At 34.5% G+C, this 16,155-nt stretch overlaps 1 protein-coding gene across 1 annotated transcript in view; it reads left to right on the top strand.

Moving 5' to 3' along the window:
- Positions 1–16,155, top strand: part of ADAM10 (ADAM metallopeptidase domain 10) — a 127,475-nt gene that overhangs the window by 61,926 nt on the left and 49,394 nt on the right. The window contains exon 5 of the mRNA XM_077881256.1: positions 9,488–9,588. Coding sequence (XP_077737382.1) covers positions 9,488–9,588 — 101 coding nt within the window. The remainder of the gene's footprint in view (positions 1–9,487; positions 9,589–16,155) is intronic.

The following is a 16,155-nucleotide window of genomic DNA, read 5'->3' as shown; positions in this document are numbered from 1 at the left end:
CTTTGAAGTGGAATGGAAACCAGCTGCTGACTGAAAAATTAAATTCAGAAGTGTTTATTGATTTGTGAATGTACAGGAAGGATTAAGACTTTAAATCCTTCAGGGGAATTTTCAATCAGTAATCTAGTCGGAATGTGATAAATGCTTAACGAAAGTGTCACCAAGGCACTGAGGATAGTGCAACCTCAAGGAGCCTTAAGGATAGATACTTAGGAAGACTTCTTGGGGGAGGTGGCATTTGACTTGAATCTTGAACATAGGATAGACTTTTGGCTGTTAGAGATAAGAATCTCTGAAGACAAAAGAAAGGTAGCTATTACTCTGGCTGTAGTAATATTTGTTTTTAGCTGCCACAGCTCAGGAACTCAGAAAGGAAAGGAAACTGTCATCTTCTTTGGCCCTGACTCACCTGTTTTCTGTTTATAGGGGTATAGTCTCAGATTTAATGAATGGAAATGATGGTCATGTTAAATCAGTATATTACAAGTTTTCATTACAAGTTTCATTTTTAAATTTTACAGGTTTTACAAGTTTTCATTACAGGTTTGATTTGTAAGTTTTACAGGTTTTAATGATTGATTAATTATTTTAAAAATTTGAGTGTAGTTGATTAATTTGTTAACCTTATTTAAGTGCCTAATTTGTATAAGACGCTTTTAGATACTGCAGACACAGAGATTCTTCTCCTAATGTATCTTAGAATCTAGTGATTCTATTTATAATTGATCAGAATAATGGAGCAGCATTGCTCCTGTTGACCTGATGCCCATGATCCTACCTGGCCCCCACCACTAATCCTTAGAAACCAGAAATGGAGAAGGACATGCCTGGCCCAGCTTCCCATCTCTGTTTCCTGGGAGATCAGTGTTAGTGCATGTGGAAAAAGGGACCACCTTCAGCTTCCTCTCCTTCTCAGGGACAGTCAGGGATTGGGTACAGGTGTTTGGGAGAAAGGGACTCCTATTCCCTGGAATTAGAAGAGAGAAGGAGATTTGGGGTCTGCCCTAGCCATTCTTTGATTCCTCCAAACTCATCTTCTGTCCTAAAAAAAAAAAAAAAAAAGGAATAGCTTACTTCTTCCTTTCACTGTTCTTCAATGAAGTGAATCCTTGTTGATTTTTGGCAACTTTAGGAATAAAAGGTATTTTTGTGGGCAAGGACCTACCCACCTACCCTCCAGATATTAACAAAACCACTTTTTGTTCATTGTCTGTGAAGTCAATCTGTTTTAAATTCAATTAAGATAATAAAAGTTAGATTATTTCATTGGATTTGGTGATTCTTAGCATGTTATTGGAGAGATTACACCAAATTTTTTTTTTAAAGATTTTATTTATTTATGAGAGAGACAGAGACAGAGAAAGAGAGGCAGAGGGAGAAGCAGGCTCCATGCAGGGAGCCCGATGCGGGACCTGATCCCCGGACCCTGGGATCATGCCCTGGGCTGAAGGCGGCGCTAAACTGCTGAACCACCCAGGGATCCCTGATTACACCAAATTTTGACTGTGAGAGTGTCATCTCATAACCAAGGCCTTGGACTTTGCAATCACATTTCTAATCTGCCAGTCACACAGAATGTAGGGGAAGCCTTACTGGGAATAGTGAGGATGCAAGGGGTTGCAAGGTCTACACTAGTTAGTATGTAGTGAAAAGTGGGTGTTTTATGCACCAGTTCTGTTGGACAGAAATCTGAATGGTAAATATTTTCTTCTTCCTGGAGTGGATGATTGAGAGTTAACCAGAACTATTTCCTGCTTGAGGTAGTATCACAATATATGTATTATTTATATTTGCTCCTCCTACAGCAAAACAAAAGCAAGCAGTTGGCATGCAAAAGAACTGGAAGAAAGGCAGTAGATTTAAAGCCGATCTTTGTTTTAAATAGGCTGAATATTCTACACCAATGATTCATTCTTTGTTAAAGAATATGCTGTTTGGCCTTTTCAGAGGAACTACAGTGCATCCTATGATTTAGCATCACAATGAGGGCTTATTCATTAGTTGAACAAAGGCTTTTTCTAGAAATGGGGATTATATTGTCAGTAATTTTAGAGGGAAAATGTCATTGTCCATTTTCATAGTTAATGTGGTGACCAGGGAAAATAGGGTCTTTTAGAAGTTTTGAAAGTAATTGGAAAAATTTTACACTTGATTCCTTTTTTTTTTCCCCCTGTTGGGACAGTTTTGTGCTAACAGAATTTGAAGCATATATAATACAGTTTTGTTGGAAATAATCTGTTTACCAAGCTTTCAAAAGGAATGTCTGTATCTAGTTTATTATATATAAAATACAACTTGTAAAGAGATTAAACATTATATTTTTCTTTTTAGATACTCTAATTCTTGATGTTTCTAATATTTTAGAATATGGTGTACTAAATAATAGTTTTATTGGTTTTTATTCCCTTATACATTTATAAATAATAATTAGATTTTTAGTATTGAGATTTTTATTATATTTAATATGAAGGTATTACTATTTTCATATTAAAAATTTTAAAGGTTGAGAACAATTGTAATTTTCCCATATTAAGATCACTTTGCATAGTTTCTGCTGGCATGGTCAGTTTTACTGCCACTACTAACGTGCCTATAGTTACCTGGATAAGTAGGATTGAGAACGGACTCTGGAAATATAGTGTCATTGCTAGGTAGCAAAAAGGAACTGCTGGAGCTTATAGACTATTCTTTTTGAGTGAGAATATTCATAGTTACCAGTTTTCTCTGGGCCCATTCAGTTGCAGGGATGTAGGTAGAGGGTTCATTTAAACAGGATTTGGGTGAGAGTTGAGATTGAGGGGGCAAGGAACTTTTAAGGCAATATAGCAAAGTAGTTATGATAATAAGGGACTACTGGATTTAAGCAGAATAAACAGAAGAAAGAGAATATCCAGTGATAGTGAACAAGGTGGTAACATTGGTAGATTGAAAGATCTTAGTGGTGTTGTAGGACTGTTGGAGAGAATTTTCAGAAAAAGATAATTGGTGGAAAGAAAGTAGGATGTGCAAGTTGAGGTTGTAAATGGGTTTCAGTTATTAGTAATGACAGATTCAAAAGAATGACTGTGTAAGTGAGAACTTGATGTAGGATAAGATCACTGGAGAAAAGGTAGTGTAAGTGTACTGGAAAAATCATCAATATTAATGCTGAAGTCACTCAGAATTATGTCGGGGTGATGTCAGAGAGAGTGACAATGAGAAGCTATAAAAATAAGGAAATAAAAGGAAGTAATGACTTGGGGGCAGCAAATACCTAGAAGGAGTTAGAGTAGTTGGTGATACAGTCTCATGACTATAAAAGCTAAATAACAATGAGAATAGTCCTGATGGTCCCTTTGGCAGAAAGTGGTAGATGGTTGTGAGTGTTTAGTGACATGAGGGGCAGGGGAATGTTTTCTCAAGAACAGGAAGAGTTCTTGGATTCCACCTTGATTTTTGCTGGAGTTCTCCTGATTGAGTCTCTTGACCTCGGCTAGATGATGGACCAGAGGAGATGATTTTCTGAAATATAAGTATTCTCTTGGTTCCAGCCAAATGCAACTTATTGAGGTGTGTTGGGGCAGAGCAGTCTTATTTTAGGCAGTCTTTTTACCCTGGGGAATGATGGCCTGCAAGGTGGTGATTCTGTTCTTAAGTTTCTGCTGGCTTCCTTCCAACTGCTGCTGTTAGCCTATAGGTGGTGTGCTATTATATATTATTTGACTTCTGACTGTGGAGAAGTGGTAGGAAGAAATCAATTCTAATATCGGCTTCATATACAATGTCACAAATACGTATGTGTGTGTATACCTGTATATGTTATTTTATACTTATAAATATATTAGCTTTATATATTTTATTGTGTAGATGAGATACCCATTAGACATGGGTTGAGTACCGTAATAATAATGTTCAAATGCTACAAATCAAAACCACAATGAGATACCACCTCACACCAGTGAGAATGGGGCAATTAACAAGGCAGGAAACCACAAATGTTGGAGAGGATGTGGAAAAAAGGGAACCCTCTTACACTGTTGGTGGGAATGTGAACTGGTGCAGCCACTCTGGAAAACTGTGTGGAAGTTCCTCAAAGAGTTAAAAATAGACCTGCCCTATGACCCGGCAATTGCACTGTTGGGGATTTACCCCAAAGATACAGATGCAATAAAATGCCGGGACACCTGCACCCCGATGTTTATAGCAGCAATGGCCACAATAGCCAAACTGTGGAAGGAGCCTCGGTGTCCATCGAAAGATGAGTGGATAAAGAAGATGTGGTTTATGTATACAATGGAATATTACTCAGCTATTAGAAATGACAGATACCCACCATTTGCTTCGACGTGGATGGAACTGGAGGGTATTATGCTGAGTGAAGTAAGTCAGTCGGAGAAGGACAAACATGTTCTCATTCATGTGGAGAATATAAATAATAGTGAAAGGGAATATAAGGGAAGGGAGAAGAAATGTGTGGGAAATATCAGAAAGGGAGACAGAACGTAAAGACTGCTAACTCTGGGAAACGAACTAGGGGTGGTGGAAGGGGAGGAGGGCGGGGGGTGGGAGTGAATGGGTGACGGGCACTGGGGGTTATTCTGTATGTTGGTAAATTGAACACCAATAAAAAATAAATTAAAAAAAAAAGGAAAAAAAAGGAAAAAAATAATGTTCAAATGTTCAGCATCAGTGCTAATATATTGATGACAACAGAGTGCCAGTGTGTCTAATATTATTAATAATATCTGAAAAGTATATTTTACTGGATTACTATATAATAGAGGCTGCTGAATATGTATAAATAAAGATTTTATTTATTTGAGAGAGAGAGAGAGAGAGAATGAGCTCAAGTGAGGAGGGAGGGAAAGGGGAGAGGGAGAAAAAAAGTCCGTGCTGAGTAGGGAGCTGGACTTGGAGCTCAATCCCAGGACCTAAATCATGACCTGAGTCAAAGTGAGGCAGCCAACTGACTGAGCCACTCAGGTACCCCCCCTTAGTATGTTTTGAATGGAGGTGTATCCTAATTCCTGTCGTGGTCAGATTATATTTGTTATTTCTCAAATTTGAATAATATCAAGGATATCAACTGATTTATATGTTGAAGTAATATAATTGAACTAAATTATGTATTGAAGCAAAACTGTTATTTTGACATGTTTGTTATGTGGTGGACTTAAAACCATATTGCTAACAATTTCACAGCTCTTTCTACTTTTTAAAACTGAAAATCTTGCATTGAGTAAATCTTCTTAAACTGTTTGAACAGTGATAATAGCACATTTCTCTAAGTATGTGAAATATTTTATCAGAGTGTTAATAGAGTTTACGAGTTTCTGTCTTCAGCTAAAAGTGGAATTATTACCATGAGTATAGTAAGTCTTCAGCTTAACTCTGCGCCTGATTTTTTTTTTAGGGGGGGTGGGGGGCAAAAGTTCTATCTGGGGATGAGTGAAAACTAGTTATAAATGAAAACATTCAGAAAGTGACAGTAACTACTAACACTGCTAAAGAATTTCTGATATGCTAGTCTGAGATTATTTGGTACTGTCTGTGATTGGAAAAATTTGCCAAATGCCATTGAAGAGCAGGTATAAAATCAGTTTTTCTTTCCTTGACAAACGTTTTCACAATGTATTAAGGCAGTGCTAACTGCATTATCAAACAGTCCCCAAATTCAGTGACAAAATGTACTGAAAGCTCATTTCTCATTATGTAACAGTTTAATGTGAATATTCCTCATCAGACAGCTTTTCACAGTTCAGGAATTCAGGGTACTATTTCATACTTTCCCAGGTTGTCTCCCACTAGCAATTCAGAAGGGGAAAAGAGCATGGAGGATCATTCTTGTGCACTTCCCTACTGCTCACATTCCTTCAACTTGAACTTGGTTATATGTCACACCTAACTTGGAAGGGAGCCGGGAAATTCAGTCTAGCTTTATATGCAGGTTGATGAGGACCTATTGGTCAGTGGCTGCCAAACTATGCCAAGAATAAATTTTTTTTTCAAATAAGATTTTTGAATAGTTTAAAAACTTTTTTTCTATTGGTTAAGTGATATACTGATATGAAGGGTTTTGGGACATTTATGTATTTTGGTAAACAAATTTGGTTTTGGTAAACAAATTATCCCTTTGCCCCCATATTCTTTCTTTTCTTCTTTCCTTTCTTCCTTTATTTCTGATAGTGATGAGGTGTGTGGGATGGGGAGACCAGGTATAGTAGACATTTAGGGAAAGTTCATCTAAAAATTGATAGTAATGATTTAATCACAGGGCTTGTCTTTTGAAAGGCTAAGTTAAATAGTTTTTTATTTGGGAGTGGGATCTCAGTGTCCATGCTTGTGTGTTTCTGTTCATGTCTCTGTGTGAGAGAGAGCAGTTTGGGCTTGGGGGTTATTAAGATGGTTTCAAGAAATGTCATGATAAAATCAGAACTATAGTTTAAAATAGTTCTTTTTTAAAAGTTTTTAATTTAATTCCCATATAGTTAACATATAGTGTTATATTAGTTTCAGGTGTCAAAATAGCTCTTTTTTATGTGTGTATTGGGAGATGTCTAATTCAACTATAAGAATTTCATCAAATGGTAAATATACATTTATTTCATTGAACTTAAATTTGCCTATGGTAAGTGGTAAAATAGATTCTTATTAACTAAAATACCAACGTAATAAACAAATCTAAATTAAGGCACTACAAACTGACCCATTTATGACAAAATAAGAACATAACATGCTAATTGAATAGTAAGTTAGTTGCTTATCACATTGGAACAGAAACTAAACTTTTGAAAGAATATAAATTAGTTTCATCCATTTTATATGACAAAATATTTTGTGAGCAGTAACTCAGTGCATTTTTTTACTTATCTGCCTAGTTGCTGCCAGGGTCAGCAGAAGGATTCCTCCTTATACACGTTGTTATCTTAAATAGATAAACCATTTTCTTAGCCATGAGTTAAGGGAAAACTAAGTCAAAGAATCAGTTAACATTCTTAGTTACTGGAATTTGGACTATCCTGGTATGGGGGTAAAATAAAATAGCACAAAATTATGGATATAGAAATGATATTAAACTATGAACTTGATTTTATAATAACAATTAAAATAAGTAACAAAATTCCAAAGGATCAATGTGCTATTAACTGGAAAAGATACTTAAGTATGTGTGTAAACTTGCCTATGAGTATGACTGTATATTTTTTATTTATTTATTAAAATATGTGTTCTTGGCATGGAGGAACTTCTTCACCTGGTGGTTCAGGCAAACTAGACTCCAGTAAGAATCTGGGCAAGGCTCATTGGGTATTTTCAGTTAAAATTACATTATCAGAGGAAGGTATTGTGATGATTATAATCCCAAGCCTTCTAAAAGGTGATAATTGAAAATCTGGGGATATTACATTGGAAAACTTTTCAGCCTTTGTGATAGATACTTATTAGATACATGTTATTGGGTGGTGGTGTGTTTTTACTTTCCCAAAGTCAACCTTTGAAATGCTAAAATAATAAACATACTAGGTTTTTTTTTTCTCATTTGGTATTTCAGTTGTATTTTCCACTTTGAAGTCATTTGAATTTGTTCTACCTCTTTTAGTCTTGATTTTATTTTGAAAATTTTACACTTAAAAAAAAAGTTAAAGGAATTGTGCAGTAAACATATATATCCTCCTCCCAGATCTGCCATTAAAATTTTTTTTTCTTTTTTTTTTTTACCCTTCATACACTTCTTGGAGAACTATTTGAGAATAGGTTGCAGACATCATGAAACTTCACTGCTAAACACATCCCCTAAAACACACACTCCCTAAGAATTTTTACATTTTCATAAATAGCTACAGTAGTATTTCACCCCTATAAAAATTAACACTAATTCAGTAATATTATTTACTATTTGTCTATAATAAAATTTCTCCAGTTGTCCTAAAAATACATTTGTTTGCATTTGTATATTATGTCTCTTTTAATATCTTAATTACCAGGCTCCCACACCCTTAGTTATCAACTTTTTCTGTTTCTTTCTTTAAGTGACATTGCCATTTTTCACATGTCTAGGTCAGGGACTTATAGGATATTCTGCATTTTGGTGTATCTGATTGTTTATTCATGATGAGATTCAGTGAATATATTTTGTTAAGAATATTGTGTAGGGAAAGATAGATATTCCTTACTGCATCACATCAGGAGGCACATATCTTTCTACTACACGGGCTTATTAGCTTGATCATTTGGTAAATGAAATGATAATTATTATATCTTTAGTGTGAAGATACCACTTTCCTTTATAAAGTAATAAGTAATCTGTGAGGTGATACTTTCAGAGTCTATGAATATCCAGTAACCCCATATCTTTCACTCAGTGGTTTTAATACCCATTAATGATCCTTACCTAAATCACTTTATACTTGTGGAGTTATAAAGTGGTAACTTTTTAACTCTATCATTTCACATTTATTGACTGGAATTTTATAGCTTTTGCAGTCTTGACCTCTGATAAAAAAATCTAAAGTTTAAGTCAGAGCTGTTAATATCAGTAAATGTAGGTTGTCCTGTAACCCGTCTCTTAACTGCCAGATTAAATTAGTATTGTACTATTTAATTAGTATTCCAAAGAAATAGGTCACTAGTATCCACTTCAGGTTCTAGATTTTCTTAAGAAACTACCTGCAGTATTTCTAATTATAATTCTTTGTACTATATCTTAAGCTACTTAAAAATTTTTCAGTGCTTCCCTTCTCACCCATGTCTCAGTATTTTATTTTGATAGTTCACTGAATTATGGTAACTTGATTAAATTATAAGACATGGTCATGATTAGGGAGAACCCTAACAAAGAAGAGGTATGTGAAATTTGAGAGAGTGAAATAAATTTTTAAATGACTAAAATGGAATAGCTATCTAGAAATAGAACCAATTCAGTTAAGGATTAATTAATCACTGTTTAATTATAAAGGGAAAACAAATGATGATAAAATAGTTATTGGCTTATAAAGCATTCAGTTGAGTTACACCTGGAAGAAATTTAAACAGTCTTTTTCTGTGCCATGGAACATGTTTGAAGGACACTTTTCCTTGTGGCCAGTTGGTATTCGTTGAAGGAATTCAAGCCAAATAGAATATTATATTAGTCTAACTGTAGTTCAGATTGAGGTATACATTTGCAGCATAGGAAACTTAATGTATTTGGAGGGAAAGTTATAAATTACAAAATGAAGTAAATTGCAGTATTAACATATTTTATATATCTGAAGTGGGAAAGATTGGGAAAGTTAAACCTAGAATGAAGAATGATTATTGTCCTTTTTTAGAATTCCCAAATCATCTATATGACGAAATTGTAGAAACCAGTGGTATTTTATTGAGGGAGAACTTATGAACCTGCCAGGTTTTAAATTATAATGCTCAATAAGCATGTATGGCTTTTCGTTAATTTTGAGTTTTTCATTTGTAGGATGATTAGTAATCTCTAAACATGTAATAGTAATGACATTACTTTTTTGTGTTTTAGACTATCCCCATAAATATGGCCCACAGGGGGGCTGTGCAGATCATTCAGTATTTGAAAGGATGAGGAGGTACCAGATGACGGGTGTAGAGGAAGTATCACAGGTAAGGATTTTAATACTAGCTTGCATTTAAGAAACGGAAATGAACTTGGACATGTATTCCTGCATTAAAAATGTATGTTTTAGAATTTCTGAAAGATTTATATCACAATGGGGAAATACTTATATATTTTTATGTTCAAAATGGCTAGGTAACTTGCCTGCAATAAAGACAAGGTGCTGAGATTGGAATACAAATCTGTATGACTCAAAAAACATTAAGTTACATATCCACAAGATACTCTGTCTTACATGTTTTGTTGGTCAGATTACAAAAAATTTAGTGTGAGTATGTGTTTTGTATAAATATTTGTATTAGTATGAAAATTAGAGCAACTGGATTCCTTTGGTTTGCCTGGGACTTCCCCAATTTAATACGAAAAATCATATGTTCTAAGCAAACTGAGATAGTTAGCCACCATAATAAAAATCAGAAGGTTGTTGATATACATATATTTATTTATCTAATTAATTTATTTTTAAAGTAATCTCTATGCCCAGTATGGGGTTCCAACTCCACTTTTGATATTTTAAGTTTTTTTTTCACCATCTGACTGTTGGGTTTTTATTTATTTATTTATTTTGCTCTTTTTTGATCTTTTTAAAAATAGTTCATTCAAAACACAAATTTAAAATGAAAATTGTATTTATGGTAAAACATTTATTATGTATTTTGGCATCTTTTCTAAAAGTAGTACGATGGAATAATGTTGCTTGAGTTTTTTGAGTCACAAATGCAGAAATGTGTGTTTCTTGATCTGCAAAATGGCACAGATAGTTCTATTTCAGGTGGATCTTCCAAGTCCAAGTGAGATTTTATTCTTGCATTTGTTGAATGATTATTTATCAGTCTTCTGCCATATGTCAGAGACTGGTATGTTCTGCAAGTATGTAGAGATGAAGATGAAAGCTTGTTCTCAAAAAAGTTAATACACTTGACCTTTGAGCAGCATGGTGGCAAGGGGTGCTGACCCTTGTGTGATTGAAAATCTGCGTATAACTTTTGACTCCCCAAAAACCTAACTACTGATAGCCTCCTTTGCCTGGATACCTTACTGTTAACATGAATAGTTGATTAATATATTTTGTATTATATGTATTATATACTGTATTTTTATAATAAGCTAGTAAAAGAAAATGTTACTAAGAAAATTATAAGGAAGAGAAAATACATTTATAGTACCATAGTTTATATATGGAGAAAATCACATATAAGTGGACTCACACAGTTCAAACCCATGAAGGGTTTGTTCAGGGATCAACTATAGTTTAATTGGCAACAGAGAGAAACAATTAAGAGTGGTAAGAGATAGAAGAGGATTAAGCATAGGGTGATACTATACATTTAAGAGGAATAGTTAATCTAGCCTAGGAAGTATTTGAGGACAGTAATCAGAAACTAAAAGAATAAGCAGAAGTTAGATTGGCCATGAAGAGATAGGAAGACAGAAGGAACAGTATATACAAAGGTCAGACAGATAGCAAGACCAGTAAAGAATTTTTAACTCCAGGGTGGGGTACAAAACTAGAGTCTGGAAAACTAATTAGAAGTGTTTGTTACTCAGTTGAGAATAGTGGCTTGTACTAAGGTATTTGCAATGTGGATAGAGAGGACAAGACTACAGATTGTTAAATAAAAGAGAGTTTAGCAGTGGGTAGATATAACATTCATAAACAAAAATAGATTGCATTTGTTTATATCAGCAGTAGACTACCAGATAAAGAGGACATCATTAATAATATCAAGAATATCATGTATTGAAGAATTAGAGTAACAAAGAAAGATAAGGCCTATATAAGGAAAATTTTAAAACTTTGGGAGAAAAATATAAAAAGATTGATTTTAAATAAATGGAGAGATATACCATAGTTGTGGAAAATAATACCTAATATCATTAAAACTTGCATTTTCCCCATATTGATTTGTAGGTTCACTACAATTCCAATATAAATTACAACAGGGTTATTCACAGGAGAGTGATGGGTTAAAAATGTTATATAGAAAAGTAAAAGAAGAAGTAGGGCCCACCCTAAAGGTGGTAAACAGGAAAGAGGGATTTACCCTGGAAGATATTAAGACTTACTAGAGTAATTGAGAATATGATATTAGTATAGGATGAACAACTTGACCAGAGGAATAAAATTGAGTGCTCAGGAAGCGACCGATAACATGTGTGAAACTTTGTTATGTAGTAGAGGTGGGATCTCAAATCAGTGAGGAAAAGTAGAGATCATTGAATAAGTGGAGCCAAAAAAAAAAATGCTTGTCCGTTTGGAAAAAAATGAAGTTAGGTCTCCATCTTACATAATATTTAAAACCAAACAAAACTCTAGGTATATTAAAGTGTTAAATGTCTAAAAGGAAAATTTTATAACTCTTAGTGGAAAAAGTAAATGGAGATTTTTCCTTCCAGCTGTGCTAGAGTAACTGTTAAGTTAGACCTCCTGTAATTATATGAGGACTGAACTGAACAAAATATATGAAACAATTATTTTCAAACATTGGGTAATGGGCAGTGAAGGACTGAGATCCAGAGAGGGGAGAAATAAATCTCTGTGATTTCTGTCATTTTTTTGACTAGAGAAGGCAAAATTTTAGGTATAGCACAGGGGAAGGGATCTTAGGAAGAGTAAGAAGTACATAGCAGTCTTGCTGAGTGACAAGTGACAACGAAGAGACAGGTCAAAGTTTAGGAAGGCTGAGGTGTCTGGACTTAGGACAGAGTACCTGAGAAGAAAGGACTACACTGAGAAAAAGCTCCAGGTATCTGACAGGGATTACCTTGAGTCTTAGCTGAAAACTAATGTGTGCATGCACAGCATGAAATTGTATTAGACAACTACCAGAGAAGGACAAAGTACTGGAGAATCTATAAATTGAACAACTGTAAGAAATTACACTTGTTTGAGATCTCAAGCTATGCTAGGAGTAGATTGGCCTCACCCTAGAGTAAAGACTATTTCAGACCTGCCTTTATTAGGCTGAAAAACTAAGGTTGAAAAAGATCAAAGTGATTTTCAAGTAAATTAGCTCCCCATCAGAATAAAGCTCAATAATACTTGTTAAAGGAGGACACAGAATGCAGATACTCAACAATGTAACATTCATAATGTCTAGGATTCAAAAAACATTACTAGATGGCAAAAAGATGAAAAATGTGATCCATAGTCATGAGGAAAAAACACCCAGATGGAAACAGAACCAGAAATTGCATGCAAGGACTTTAAAGCAACTAGTATTAATATGTTCAAAGAATTACAGAAAAATATGTAGGACCAAATGTAACTTAAAGAACTGTGAAAAGTGCATTTTCTGACATGAAAAATTTAATGGATAGGCTTAAGATCAAATCAGTTACTGCAGAAGCTAACATAAGAAAACTTGAATAAAGGAAAATAAAACAATAGAAACAATCCAAATCTAAGCTCAGAGAGAAAATAATTGGGAGTCCAGGGAGGAGGGACAAGTTTTTCCCACCAACAAAGATTTGAAAAATTACCATTTTCAGAATTTTAAGATATGAAAAAAATTTTAATCCGTAGCCTAAGAAGCTCTTTGAAGCTCAAGCAGTATAAACACAAAATCAAATTACTGGAAATGACTAGAAATGAGAAAATTGTAAAAGCAGGTATAGAGGGTTGCCTGGCTGGCTTAGTCAATGGAGTATGTGACTCTTGAGGTTGTACATTCAAGCCCCACATTGGGTATAGAGATTACTTAAAAATAAAATCCTTAGGGATCCCTGGGTGGCGCAGCGGTTTGGCGCCTGCCTTTGGCCCAGGGTGCGATCCTGGAGACCCGGGATCGAATCCCACATCGGGCTCCCTGCATGGAGCCTGCTTCTCCCTCTGCCTGTGTCTCTGCGCCTCTCTCTCTCTCTCTCTGTGACTATCATAAATAAATAAAAATTAAAAAAAAAAAACAAAGGTTTCCCTTCTCTAATGAGAATTTAAAAAAATAAATAAATAAAATAAAATCCTTAAAAAAAAAATAAAAGAAAGCAGCCATAGAAAAGATACATTTACATATAAGGAACAAATATAAGAATAACTGCTGACTGCCCATCACACACGTTGCAAACTGAAGACATACATGGAATGACTTTTTTATGTGTTGAAAGAAAAACTGTCAAACTAGGATTCTTTATTCTGTGAAAATAATATTGAAAAATGAGAGCAAATTAAAGACCTTTTTTAGACAAAGCTGAGAGAATTTGCCTCTAGGAGATTTACATTGCAAGAAATGTTAAAAGACATTTTTCAGGTAGAAAAAAGATATCAGATAGAAATGCAGATTTATACAAAGAAGTGAAGAGCATAAAATAGTAAATACATAGGGGTGCTTGGGTGGTGCAGTCATTTAAGCCTTTGACTCTTTGTTTCGGTTCAGGTCAGGATCTCCGGGATGTGGGATCAAGTCCTGTGTTGGGCTCCATGCTCTGTATGGAGTCAGCTTGTGACTCTTTCCCTCTCTCTCTCTCTGCCCCTCCCCCCTGCTTGCTCTCTCTAAAAATAAATAATTAAACAACAGCAAATACATAGGTAAAATGTAAAGGACTTGTATCATTTAAATATTTTCTTTAAGAGGTACTTAAAATAGTAACAATGAAAAATGTGTTTATAATATGTGAAGAATCAAAACTTACGATAATGGCACAGAAGATAGGAGGAGGGAAAGTGGAAGTTATTGTTGTTTCTTATTGTGCAGGAAGTAGTATAATTGTGGCAGCTAGACTCTGCTATTTAGAAGTTGGATATTGGAAACCTTAGTGCAGGGGTCAGCAAACTACAGCCCATAGACTAGCTACTTGTTTTTGTAAATAAAGTTAAGTATTTAGTATCAGTCCTTTTAAGAAGATGTTTGCAACCTGACCTGGAGTTACCATTGAAAGAAAATAAAGGAGATACAGTTAACAAGTCAATAAAGGGAATCAAATGTAGTTGACCCTTGAGCAACATGAATTTGAACTGCATAGGTTCACTTATGTGGATATTTTCTTCTGTAAGTACTGCGTAGTACATAAATTACAGCATTGTAAATGTATTTTCTTTTCATTATAATTTTCTTTTCTCTAGCTTATTTTATATATGAATATAGTATATAATATATATAGTATGCAAAATAAATGTTAACTGACTAGTTAAGTTATCAATAAGGCTTCCAGTCAATAGCAGGCTGTTAGTATTTAAGTTTTTGGCGAGGAGTCAAAAGTTATATGCAGATTTTCAGCTGTGTGAGGGATTGGCATTCCTAATCCCTGGGTTAGGGATCAACTGTAGTTTAAAATACTCAGTTAATCCAAAAGAAGGTAAGGGGGAAAATAAGAACACAGAACATATGGGACAAATAGAAAATAAACACAAAGATGGTAAGCTTAAACTAATCACATTAATGATTACATTAAATGTAAATGGACTACCCACATTGATTTCAAAAGCTGAGATGGTAAGAATGATTGAAGCAAAACCATAGCTGTCTAAAAGAAATGCAATTTAAACGTAAAGACACAAATAGTTTAAAAGGATGGCAAAGCAGGTATCATACAAGTACCAGTTGTAAGAATGTTACAGTGACCATATTAATATCAAAGAATGTATATCATTTCACAGAATATTACTGTAGACAAGGATAATTTTTGCTTTATCAAAGAGAAATAGTCCTAAATGTCAGTTAATAATGCAGTAAGAGAGTTATAAAATAATTAAGAAAAAAATTGACAAAACTGAGCAGTGAAAAAATCTACAAATTATAGTTGAAGGTACACTTATTTCTGAGTAGACAAGTTGATTGATACGTTGATAGAACAAGTAGATAGAAAAGCAGTTAGGGAATAGGACACTTGAATATCACTCTGAACCAACCTGATGACCTAATTGACATTTATAGAACTCTCCACTCAAAAGTAGCAGATATACATTCAAGTGTACATGAACATTTGCTAACATATGCTAAGCTATAAAAGAAGTCTCAATAAATTTAAAAGGATTCAAATTATATAGAATAAGTTCTTAGGTTTCAAGGAGATTAGAAATCAGTAACAAAATATCTGGAAAATCTGAAATTTTTGAAAATTGAGTCACATCTAAATAATGCAATTGGAAACTGTTTTGAAGTGGATCATAACAAAAACACAAAATAATAAAAGTCATTAGATTCAGCTATGGTGAATAACCACTGAAAGAAAATTTAAATGCAAGAAATGTTAAAGGATGTTCTTTGGGTAGAAAAAGGATACCAGGGCAGCCCAGGTGGCTCAGCGGTTTAGCACCACCTTCAGTCCAGGGCCTGATCCTGGAGACCTGGGATCGAGTCCCATGTTGGGCTTCCTGCATGGAGCCTGCTTCTCCCTCTGCCTGTGTCTCTGCCTCTCTGTCTGAAAGAAAGAAAGAAAGAAAGAAAGAAAGAAAGAAAGAAAGAAAGAAAGAGAAGGAAGGGAAGGAAGGGAAGGAAGGAGAAAGAAAGGAAGGAAGGAAGAAAGGAAGGAAGGAAGGAAGGAAGAAAGAAGAAAGAAAGAAAGAAAGAAAGAAAGAAAGAAAGAAAGAAGAAGGAGAGAAAGAAGATACAAGAAAA

Source organism: Canis aureus, chromosome 32 (assembly GCF_053574225.1).
Source record: "Canis aureus isolate CA01 chromosome 32, VMU_Caureus_v.1.0, whole genome shotgun sequence".
In the NCBI taxonomy this organism is placed as follows: Eukaryota; Metazoa; Chordata; class Mammalia; order Carnivora; family Canidae; genus Canis; species Canis aureus.
This window is presented reverse-complemented; position numbering and strand designations above follow the sequence as displayed.